General features: G+C 40.7%; 1 protein-coding gene across 4 annotated transcripts; it reads right to left on the reverse strand.

The window, feature by feature from the left end:
• Positions 1-1267: 1267 nt before the first annotated feature.
• Positions 1268-9143, reverse strand: LOC142658852 (uncharacterized). Of its 4 annotated transcripts, none has more exons than XM_075834463.1 (3): positions 9068-9143; positions 8089-8136; positions 1268-3980 (listed from the first exon to the last, which is right to left on the reverse strand). In XM_075834463.1, exon 3 carries the CDS (start codon positions 3949-3951, stop codon positions 1870-1872), a length of 2082 nt encoding a protein of 693 aa, XP_075690578.1. In that variant the 5' UTR covers positions 3952-3980; positions 8089-8136; positions 9068-9143; the 3' UTR covers positions 1268-1869. The 4 variants fall into 4 exon arrangements, with proteins under 4 accessions (XP_075690578.1, XP_075690579.1, XP_075690580.1 ...); XM_075834464.1 differs by lacking the exon at positions 9068-9143 and adding an exon at positions 8760-9032; XM_075834465.1 differs by lacking the exons at positions 8089-8136; positions 9068-9143 and adding an exon at positions 8760-9032.
• Positions 9144-12823: the final 3680 nt, after the last annotated feature.

The raw sequence follows: 12823 nt of genomic DNA on the forward strand, positions 1-12823 counted from the left end.
TATAGGTTACATAAAAATGATTTTTCACCCACTACCACCAGGTACTGCTGGTTTAATAGGTGAAATACTGGTGACAGGTTCCCTTTAAATGGGAACAGCAATCCCAGCCACAGTCACTATGGATGTATACGGACTCTGTGCCTCATAAACACTGAAGAGGCCGCGGTGACGAACGCAGCGCACCCTTCAGTCAGCTCATGGGCAGGGGAGCCAGTAGTCGGACCTCGTGATCTGATATTGATGGCCTATTCTAAGGATAGGCCATGAATATAAAATGTCCGGAGAATGTATGGGACCCGTATAGTTTGCATATTATCAGCAGCACATCCTCTGCTTGCCTGGGGAAATGTGCTGCCAACAATGATTATTTTTCGGCTGCATAAAAGATACGATCAGCTCGTTCGTCGACTGATCGCTGCCTTGTTTACACAGGTCAATAATTGGGAAACAAGGGTTCTTGTGAACGCTTGTTCGGTCGATTATCGCTCCATGTACATGTGGCTTTACTGACAGGCTGCTACGATTATACGACTTTCATCTAATTTGCATGTTCACCTTTATACAGTATGCATGTGAAATAAATTACAGAAATTGTTGCTAATATCATAAACCAATGTACTTTAAGATGTATAGTTAGACCTTCAAGAATAAGTCAAAGGCAAATTCAGTGCCCTATTCCCCATAACACCTACCCCTCTTGTTATGCAGCATCTCTCTTACTTCCTTGGAAGTATATCTCTTAGGAGGGGCAAGAGGGACAGAGAATGACAAGAAAGAAGGTGCAAGGACAGTCCCATTAACCTTATAAATCTTCCAAAATGTTATTTTATTATGTTCATCCAGTGTTCCTTGGCCGACCATAGTAAATTATTTTGAAAGCCCCCTCTTTTATGTTATCACTTCACACACAGGACATATTATTAATAGGGTCTAATAGGGTATTTGTGAATAAACCCATAAGAAATAGATCCTAGTGGTAAGTGATGGGCTCCAAGTCATCTCCAAGTGGGGTTGTCGTCTGCTTCTGATCCTTGGGGATGATAATTATGTCAGAGTCTGGGCCACTAGAGGAACCTCTGGTGGGCCAGTCCGACCCTGTGTTCATCAAGTGTGATGGAAAATGTTAGAAGGCTTGGTTCATCGATGATGTATTTTTCCGGATGCTTTAGCATCAAACCCTAATATAGGAATAATCATTACAGACAAAGCTACAATAATACCCACACATAAGAGATGTATATACATTTAAGAATATTTAATGCAATGATATTCTAAACAGTGTTGTCTTAAAATGGTGTCAATTAGAAATACATTGATATATTTCATGAAGAGATGAGCAACACTTATTGAAAGGGGAGATATCACCATATGAATTGCTTTGGTGAGGGTCTTCAGGATGGGACCACCCAGATTGCTTTCATCAAATGCATGTGTTATCCAGTGTTATGATACAGCAGTCATCTAGTAGTCAATCATGTATACAGAAATATATATATGATCCTTATGATATGCCCGTGCTCTTATGTGTAAATTCCTATACGTCATAAATCCGTGGTTGTGTTATTCTTTCCTATGATGCATGCAGTACATCCCGACACTAATGGTCCTCATAGCTGAGTATTTATGTGTGGTGACTCTTCTAGTAACTTCATAGACATATGTTCTATGCATAGTGAAGTGGAAACATGTTTGATTATTCTATCTGAGGAAGTTAATTTTAGGTTTATTCTAAGACACATGCCAAACCTCCACAACTAGGTGCTCAACATGTGTTACTGCTAGGACTGTGCTAGGACTTGTTGCCATCTATCTAAAGTTAGAATCACACTGGTCCAGTTAAAAGATATATCTAGAACAAAACTGATTATTTTATTCAGTACCTTCTGATTCTTGTGTGTAATGAGCGAGTCTATCTGAGGCTTCCTGTACCATCCATTCAACCATGTCCTTCACCTCTACTCTTAGGGATCCCAAATCTGGGCTCTCCTCACCATCATCCTCATTATTGACACATGCATGGAGGATATCGTGGTTCTGGTAGGTAAGGTCCATTGTGTTTGTTGATGTTAGCACCTCTTTCTGTAAGCCCAGAACGTGTGTGTGTGCTTCCTCAGAAGATGGACTGGTGTTGTTGGCCGTAGACTTCTTCTTGACAGATGCAACAAGCTCTTCATTGTTTTCAGAACCCAATGTCCTCTTAGCAGATGGATCTTGTGGCAGACATGTTTCTGAAGTCACAGACTCTTGATTCAAGATAGTAATAGTTAGTCCTTGATTAGAGTTGTTTGTAAAGTTTTGCTTGTTTTGAGCACCCAAGGATATCCCCGAGACCTCCGTGCTGTTGTCCTCACATTCTCCCACCGTTTCTGCTTGAGTGTATTGACTATCTTGTTCTGATATGTCTTTCCAAGTGTTTTCTACTTTCTCTGCATGACTTTCTTGATCTACCAAGTCTTTCTCTTGGTCACCACCAATCTCAACATGACTTTCCTCCTCTCCATGACTATCCTTATCCAAAACATCATTGTCCATTTTGTGAGCAATATCACCTTGACTATCCCACTCGGTCCTAGCTTTTTCCTCTAGTCCCCTCATATCTATCTGACCACCTAGTTCTGACAAGTAATTCCTTGTGTCTTCCATGTCATTCTCCAGACCTTGTTGTCCAGACAAATTATTTTCTGTATTTCCCACCTTTTCTGCATGACCTTCTTCTACTCCCAAATACTTTCCTGCATCTCCCAACTCATCTGTATCACATTTGTTTTCTGGAAAACATTTTTGTATTGCACCCAGTGACTCTTCTGTATTGGTAATCATGATACCATCACCCTCCTGTCCGGGCAAATCTTTTTCCAGTGCCCCCTCCTCTTGGTTAGACATGTGTTCTTCCTGCTTCCTCACCACCTCTGGTTGGCCAATATTATCTGACAAAGCATTATCTAGATCCCCCACCTTTGTTGAATAGTTATTCGGTTCTATCACGCCTTCCTTCTGCTCTGTTACTGCATCTAACACATTTTCCATCTTCTCTACTTTTTCTCTTTGACTCTCCTGTTCTGCCAAGTTTTTCTCAGCTGGTGTCTTTAGAAGACTCCCCTCACCTTCTGGCAAGGCACCCTTCTCTTTTAATGTCTCTACAAAACTCTCGTTTTTTACCAAGTCTCTTCCCATGCCCCCTAGACCTTGTGAAGGATCTTCTATTTGTATTATTTCTTCCAGTTCACGTAACTTTCCTGTGCAGCATTCCTGTTTCGTTAAGCTGTTCTCCTGCTCTCCTACATGCTCCTCATCAAAAACCTGTTCTAGAAAATCATTGCCTGCTTCTCCCAAACTTTCCACCTGGCATTCCTGTTCTGTTGTGTCTTTTCCTTTTAATACCACCACTTCACCATGGGTAATGCATTGAAGACCCTCTTCACTCTGCTCCAATACCCTCTCTTGTCCCTTGTACTGTTTTACCTCAGCATTTTCCCTATCATACTTACGTTGTGACATTTCTATGACTTTCTCTTTCTCTGTGGCATCCTTTTCCCTCATTAGTCTATAGCATCTGATTTTGCGAAGAAATGACGCCTTAGAATATGGCTTCAGTTCTTCTTCTTGAACGACATCACTACTTTGATCCTCTGTCTTATCCTTAATGTCATTAGCTGTTGTCTCCGCAGGTCTGAGGCATGGTAGTCGGAAGATACTTCCAGCCACTCTTCGTTTTTTCCCTCTCACTCCCTCCGGATCTTCTGTATTTTGGATGCTTGTTGGGTCTTCTTCTGCCCTATTGTTTGGTTCTGTCCTCTTCGCAAATAAACGAATGAAAGCTCCTCGTAGGCAGGATGGTTGAGATGTTTTAGGACTTTGGCTACTTTGTGTAGATGCCTTGCGTGACTCCTCTTGTCCTTTGGGTTTAGTGTTTCCAGAAAGCTCTGACTCCGCCATTTGCAAGACTCCCATATCTTCACAGTCTAAGGACTTTCGGCTACCTAAATAAAATAAGAACAGGTTTCATACTGTGGAGGGGATTGCATTCTGTAAACCCTACCAATCTTGTCAATGTTAAGTTCTTGATTTGACTGTGTCTTACTTGTTATTGGATTGTATTAACTAAACCTTTGGGCCTTATATCTTTATTCTTGGTTTGTTTCCAAGAAGTAAGTACATTCTCAGATATATATTCTGCCACCCTGTATGATACCTTACTTCTTAAGAAGGCTGAGGAAATTTAATGGTCTAATAGTCTTTAATGGATGGAATAAGAAGGGTTGAGATCCTATTACACGGTCCTATATGGGACGTGAAAACAAGCGCCGATCAACGAGGCAGCTCGTTGATTGGTTCTTGCTTGCGCTTTTAACAAGGAGCAATGATTGGTTATGTATGGGGACGAGCGATCATTACTGCGATCGTTTTTCCTCATACATTTCCATCATGCCGGCAGCTCGTCTCCCTGTTTACACAGGGAGATGTGCTGCTGACAAAGATAATATTTATACAGTGAAGGAAATAAGTATTTGATCCCTTGCTGATTTTGTAAGTTTGCCCACTGTCAAAGTCATGAACAGTCTAGATTTTTTAGGCTAGGTTAATTTTACCAGTGAGAGATAGATTATATAAAAAAAAAACAGAAAATCACATTGTCAAAATTATATATATTTATTTGCATTGTGCACAGAGAAATAAGTATTTGATCCCCCCAACCATTAAGAGTTCAGCCTCCTCCAGACCAGTTACACGCTCCAAATCAACTTGGTGCCTGCATTAAAGACAGCTGTCTTACCTGGTCACCTGTATAAAAGACTCCTGTCCACAGACTCAATTAATCAGTCTGACTCTAACCTCTACAACATGGGCAAGACCAAAGAGCTTTCTAAGGATGTCAGGGACAAGATCATAGACCTGCACAAGGCTGGAATGGGCTACAAAACCATAAGTAAGACGCTGGGTGAGAAGGAGACAACTGTTGGTGCAATAGTAAGAAAATGGAAGACATACAGAATGACTGTCAATCGACATCGATCTGGGGCTCCATGCAAAATCTCACCTCGTGGGGTATCCTTGATCCTGAGGAAGGTGAGAGCTCAGCCGAAAACTAAACGGGGGGAACTTGTTAATGATCTCAAGGCAGCTGGGACCACAGTCACCAAGAAAACCATTGGTAACACATTACGCCGTAATGGATTAAAATCCTGCAGTGCCCGCAAGGTCGCCCTGCTCAAGAAGGCACATGTACAGGTCCGTCTGAAGTTTGCAAATGAACATCTGGATGATTCTGAGAGTGATTGGGAGAAGGTACTGTGGTCAGATGAGACTAAAATTGAGCTCTTTGGCATTAACTCAACTCGCTGTGTTTGGAGGAAGAGAAATGCTGCCTATGACCCAAAGAACACCGTCCCCACTGTCAAGCATGGAGGTGGAAACATTATGTTTTGGGGGTGTTTCTCTGCTAAGGGCACAGGACTACTTCACCGCATCAATGGGAGAATGGATGGAGCCATGTACCGTCAAATCCTGAGTGACAACCTCCTTCCCTCCACCAGGACATTAAAAATGGCTCGTGGCTGGGTTTTCCAGCACGACAATGACCCGAAACATACAGCCAAGGCAACAAAGGAGTGGCTCAAAAAGAAGCACATTAAGGTCATGGAGTGGCCTAGCCAGTCTCCAGACCTTAATCCCATCAAAAACTTATGGAGGGAGCTGAAGATCCGAGTTGCCAAGCGACAGCCTCGAAATCTTAATGATTTACAGATGATCTGCAAAGAGGAGTGGGCCAAAATTCCTTCTAACATGTGTGCAAACCTCATCATCAACTACAAAAAACGTCTGACTGCTGTGCTTGCCAACAAGGGTTTTGCCACCAAGTATTAAGTCTTGTTTGCCAAAGGGATCAAATACTTATTTCTCTGTGCACAATGCAAATAAATATATATAATTTTGACAATGTGATTTTCTGTTTTTTTTTTTAAATATAATCTATCTCTCACTGGTAAAATTAACCTAGCCTAAAAATTCTAGACTGTTCATGTCTTTGACAGTGGTCAAACTTACAAAATCAGCAAGGGATCAAATACTTATTTCCTTCACTGTAGCTGCATAAACGATAAGATCAGAAATCAGAGTCTCAAGTACCGTATATGCTAAATGGTTATTAATATTTTCTACCATGCCTGGCAATAAGCCCCAGCATTAAAAAGAACTTGTCCACTCTGCCGACATGTCTGTTTTAGGAAATACTTGTATTTTTTTAAATAAAGTAACTATACTGGAGCATCTTTTCTTAGAACTCTGCATCGTGCAATTCCTCTGTTTTTCTTCCTGGAAATGTGTGAATAAATTGCCAACTGGTTGTTACCGTTTCCTTTGTCAATGGGGCATATCCCTATAAGCTGTCCAATCAGTGCTGGCAGTGTTAGACTGTGTAGGGACACACCATATTGACCAAGGAAATGTTAACTCCCATTTGCCAACTTACCCATACATTTTATAGAGGATTAACAGAGGAATGGCACAATGCAGAGTTCTAAGAAAAGATGCTCCAGCACTTTTACGTCATAAGTTCATAAAACAGACACGTCAGCAGAGCTGACAGATCCTCTTTAACTCATTAGTGACTGCCAATATGCCTCTTCACGGCGGCCACTAATGGGCTTTATTCCAATGCCCTTTATCGTGACGCCTTGTCACGACTCTGCATCGGAATAAATAAACAGAGCAGAGAGCCGATAAATCTCACTGCTCTCAGTATCGATCTCGCCAGTTTAACCCCTCAGATGCGGCGCTCAATCTGAGTGGTTTTGGAGAGAGGGAGGGAGCTCCCTCTCTCACCCCACTGGCACCATGCATGTAATCGCAGAGTGGCGGTATCTTCTATGGCAGCCAGGGGGCCTAATAAAGGCATGGACTAGCAGATTCCTGTCCGTTTTACACAGACAGGCAAGTAATACACTGCAATATAAAAGTATTGCAGTGTATTATAAAAACGATCAGACGATCACATAGTGAAATCCCCTAGTGGGACTAGTAAAAATGTAAAAAAAAAGTTTAATAACGTTAATAAAAAAAAATAAGTGAAACAAAATTAAAAACTCACTTTTCCCCTTACAAAATGCTTTATTATTATAAAAAAAAAAAAAGGTTACACATATTTGGTATCTCCGCGTCTGTAACGACTCCAACTATAAAGTTATTCCATTATTTAACCCGCACGGTAAACACCGTAAAAAATTAAATAAAAAACAATGCAAAAATTGCTGTTTTCTGTGAACCCTACCTTAAAAGAAACTACAAGTTGTTCCGCAAAAAAAAGCCCTCATACAACTGCATCAGCTTAAAAATAAAAAAGTTATGGCACTTGAAATATGGAGATACAAAAACAAATAATTTTGAAGAAAAAAAGTGTTTTTACTGTGTAAAAGTAGTAAAACATACAAAATCTATATCAATTTGGTATCGTTGCAATCGCAACAAACCGCTGAATAAAGTTATTGTTTTATTTATACCACACGGTAAACGGCGTAAATTTAGGATGCAAAAAAGTGTGTCAAAATTGCTGTTTTTTATGACGACGCAAAAATAAAAAAGTCATAGCTCCTTGAATGAGATGATGGAAAAACGTAAAAAAAAAATAGCTTGTTCATTAAGGCATAAAATAGGCTGGTCACTAAGGGGTTAAAGAGAACCTGTCACCTCCCCTGACATGTCTGGTCAAGTAAATAATAATATTCTCCATGAAATAACAATTCTGGAGCATCTTTTCTTAGAACTCATGTTGTGCCGTTCCTCTGTTATTCCTTCTAGAATTTTATGAATAAATTGACAACTAGTTGTTTCCAGTTGGGGGTGTGTCCCTACACAGAGTGACACCGTCCAATCAATGCTGACAGAGTTGACAGGGGAGTGGTAACACCCAGTTGTCAATTATTCATGCATTTCTAGGAGGAATAACAGAGGAATGGCACAAGGCAGCTTTCTATGGATTGTTATTTCATGGATAATAAAAGTGTTTAATAAAATAAACAAGTCAGGAGAGTTGACAAGTCCTCTTTAAAGGCAGCCATAGACTTCCCAGTAATTTCTAACCCCTCTTCATACCTGAATTGAATCCCTGGGCAGCTAATCTTCCATGCACCAAGAGAGGTCCTAAAAAAATGAAGGGTCAGCAGTAAAATGGAAAGCTCCACGATCCACCTTAGTAAATATTGCATGCACTGCACATGTCAGACAATCCATCATTACATTGCATTTAATAATGGGCAACCTCCCTATATACAACCACCGCCATCTACAACCACCGCCATCTACAGCCACCGCCATCTACAACCACAGCAATTTCTTCCTATTCTGCAAACGCAAAGAATCTCCTATCTTCCCTTTTCTCGTGGCAAAAATTCCACCTTTCGAAAAAAAAAAAAATTCCTTGAAACATACCACCCCTTCCTTAATACTAAAACGAATGTCTCGGTTTGAAGATTTCGACAGTGTCCTACCTCTTGTCATAGGTCAGTAAGCTATATTGACTATATTATTGACCTGCTTGACTTTTGGATATACTGCACCCTCATAGCACTCTATGGATCCTTACTATCATGGTTAATATGTCTCACGTGCTATTCTAATGATGACCTGTTGTAGTCTGGCATGATACATAAGTCTCCTGTCTACTGTGCAGAGTATGGGATGTCTTCAATAACATGAAGAAGTCTTGAAGTGCATTATGCATAGTGGTGTGATGTGCGGCAGTGCTGAGCGTGCATTCAATTCACCTTTCCGCTGCAGTAACGGGTCTGTGTCTGGTTGTAATGTGGTCTATTAGGTGGCTCGCCCTACTGGTGCAGTGAATGGTGGTCTGTTGTAATGCTTTGGTGCCATCTGTTCTTGCCTCATCTATTGAGTTCCTCTACTACAATGACAGATGGATCCTTTGTCTAGTGGTTTTATATGTGATCTCGCCCCCTATATCTTACGACATAACCCCTGTGCCCCGGTTCTGAAGCTCCCTGCTATATTATACATGCATGTCCTAGTCAGTGCTATATTTGGGTTCCATTCCCCACCCCTTCCGTCATCTTACACAGCGTGCCGCCTTGGATCCTCTCTTCTGTGGGATGCAGACTGTGTTTCTGTGCAAACAGACCCCCCACCATCACACACACAGACGTCGTTCGCACTTCACTCCGGTTTCCATAGCAACTGATCTGCAAAACCATTCAGACACCCCGAGAGGATGGACTCGCAGACATGTGTATTATTTATATATATATATATATATATATATATATATATATATATATATATATATATATATATGTGTGTGTGTGTATATATATATATATATGCATATATGTGTGTGCGTATATATATATATATACATATGTATATGTATATATATATATACATATATATATATACATACACACACTGAGTCTTCAGACTCTCATGACACGCATGGAATGATGATCATTGATTACGACATGGACAAATGCCTCAGCATTTCTTAGGAGACAGGTTTGCAGAATGTCATTTTCTGAATGGATATAAAGACGTAGGCAGAGTGAATGGGTCATATGCCCGGTGATTGATCTTAGCAGCCACCCATTGAGCAAAATGCCCAGGATTCATTCACACGCCAGCTTAAAAGGGGTATTCCCATCAGAGACATTTATGGCATATTCTAGCAATGTATTATAGGTGCGCTTCCCACTTCTGGGACCACAACCTATCTCTGTTCTGATGGGCGAGGTGGCTGGCAGCAGCCATATTCAGCCGTAGACTGGGGCATGCTTGCTGCAACTCCTATTGACTTTCACGGAGAGAACTGCCACCTGTCTGTTGGGTCGGCGGCTGCGGTCACCTATAAGACTTTTATAAGTGTCTCAGATGGGAAAAATAATATAATAATAAAATAAAATCCAGCTCCTTTGGGGTAAGAAATTTAACATATAGTTCCATAGATGTGAACAAAAAGGACTGTGCAATAAAACTGCTAAACGTATTTGTTAAAAATATCTGACCTTTTTCATGCAGCTGTGTCACTTATTTTTATTTATATTGAAATCAATGTAGGAGGAGAAGCTAGCTACTTCCTTTTTGATGTCACTGTTAAACTACACTCCGCATCATTCCCTCTTTGAATTTTTTCAGAAAGCCTGATCACACAATAGGCTATAGGTTGAGAGCAAAACATCAGATATTTTTGACACATCCCTAAAAAAAAACAACTATATTTTGTTCACTGATATAAGATCATGGTTGACACTCTATGGGGATAGGTTCAAACAAGCATTTCTCTCTACACAGAGGATATAGAGAATGTTTTCTCACAGAGATTGACTGCCAGTGAGACCTGAGAGAGGAGAAGGGAATCATCTGCATGGTCGTGTGACAGTAACAGCTGCCCAATGAGAGCGAATATGGCTGACAATGGTAGCTATCAGACAGCTACTTAGTATCCAGAAGTTGACTGGAGAACAAGCAAGAGAAAGACGGGATTGCAGAATACTGACACGTTTTCCATTTTTTGACTGGAGGTGTGAGGTATCTCAGGTACCCAGTACAGGGGTCAACTATGAGAAACAGTCTACAGAAGAGATTCCCATCTTGGGTCACGGGATTAGATTATGTAGGTTCATGTAAACATAGTGACATTGTCTAATACGGAAATTCCTAATAACTTCACAGATCATTCATGGGTGAGACATTTTCCATGTAACTCAATTGTAATCATTGTAGAAAGAATTCACAGGGGCATCCTGAACTGCAGGAACTGGGCTTCTACATACTCATAGGGTGATAGCCAGAGGTAACAAAATGCAGCCTATTCAGCAATTTTCTGAGTCTGAAACAAATATAAAGCGCAATGGGGCAGATTTACTATTCAAAACGCGTCAGAATTCTTCCGTACATGCCGTGTGCCACATTTATTAACTCTTTTAGACTCTCTTTGTGCTGCACACGGTTAGAGGCGTGCCTTAGTTGAAAGGGCGCTTTCTAGCAGAAAAGGGGTGTGACCTAATTGCACCACCTTGCACCAAAATTGGGCCAAAATTTCGGAGCAAAATACTGGCATCAACTAAGCCAACCAAGAGCCGGTATAAGGAAGAGGAAAGTGTCTGACATGTCTAGGAAGATCCGCCAACTTTAAAATGTAAATTTACCGGGCTGCTGGTGGACACGCCCTCCTGCTAAGCCCCACCCACTTTAAAAAGAAACGGCTGAAGTGGCAAGCAAAATAAAAATGAAGCAAAAAAAATAGTTTTGCGCAAATGTAATCTTTTCTGTGCCAGAAAACTGGCATAGAGTGTTTAATAAATTCCCTGAGTATGTTCAGTAGTAAAGGATAAATACAGTAAAATTCCTTTAACCGAGCATCAATGGGACTAGATAGGTGACAGATTATCAGGCATTCAATATATTACAGTTCTGTGCTTTAAAAAGGTGCAGGATTATCAACCTCTCTGGATTATCGGATGCCGGATTAAAGGAATCTAGACACAGCATTTTATCTACGGTCAGATGAACGCTACAATACATTTTCAATGTTGATAAATTTGACTGCAGATCTCGACCATGATCAGAATATTAGGATTGCAGAAAAGATGATTGAATGTCTACGCTGCCCCACATGGGTAATCCTCAGCTTATTGTAGTCAAACATCAAATCCATAGCAATAACTACTGGCGACCCAGAAACATTGTTACGTATGATTGACAGGCTTTATGGCCACTCTAGTAGATTCCTATTACAATTGGCTCAAGAAACTGTATCTAAAACTGCAATGAAAACTGCATCAAAGACTGCACGTGTGTATACAGCCTTAGGCCAGGATCACACACACAGTTTCGATGCATTTTTTTGGCTCAGTTTTTTTGAGCCAAAGTCAGAAGTGGATCCAAATGGAAGAAAAGTTATAAAGAAAAACTGATGCATTCTGTGTTTGGCTCAAAAAACTGAACCAAAAACTGCATCAAAACTGTGCGTGTGTGATCCTGGCCTTATAAAAGTTTCCTAAGGCTGGTTAGGGACCTTCCTTTCAAACATGTAGCAATGCTGCCACCTAGTGGTATAAAGAAAGATGCAACATCAGTTTCTTACACCTCATTGACACAAACATATTTTCCTTCCCTATTAGCTTAGTATTTGGAAGGTAACAAATGTTAGTTAATTTTTTTCTTATCTGAATTAGTGTTTTCTTTTAACCACTAAAACAAATCCCTCAACTGAACGGTTTGAAGTTTGCTCTGTTCCCATGCTGACAGTGCCGTGATCCCTCGCTTTATCTTGTCCGCAACATGTGAATCCTGGTCGCTGGCTGCTTGTGGCGACATGCCATACAAAAAAAGGGATGAAAAATATCTGGACCCCATACATTCAATGATCGGCCCCGTGGACTCCCCCAAACATCCCCTATTCCCTTTCTTCTCCCCTTCAGATGAATGGCTGCAACAAATCTGCCGTGTGTGAATATATCCTTATTGGTGGAAATCACAAATGTCATGTTATCCTCTAATTATTGACAATTTTTATTTTACATGCAGGGATTTTAGCTATTGGCTGCCTTAGAACTTGCTCTGTTGTATGTGTTGTAATTCGCCCCACCCTCGTGAGAAACTTTTTGTGAACAGGTTTGAACAGATTTTTCGTACGAATTTCACCAAAGGCTATAGGTAGAAAGAAGAAATGGGACCAATGCTGAAACAGGGATCTAATTGCAGTCACAAAAGATAAAACTGTTCAAACAGAATTGGCAAAGGCCGGTTTCAGATGAGCGTAACGGGTTGACATTTGAGCGTCCATATTACCGTCACAATACCCAAACCTCCCGCGGCT

Source organism: Rhinoderma darwinii, chromosome 8, assembly GCF_050947455.1.
Source record: "Rhinoderma darwinii isolate aRhiDar2 chromosome 8, aRhiDar2.hap1, whole genome shotgun sequence".
NCBI lineage: Eukaryota > Metazoa > Chordata > Amphibia > Anura > Rhinodermatidae > Rhinoderma > Rhinoderma darwinii.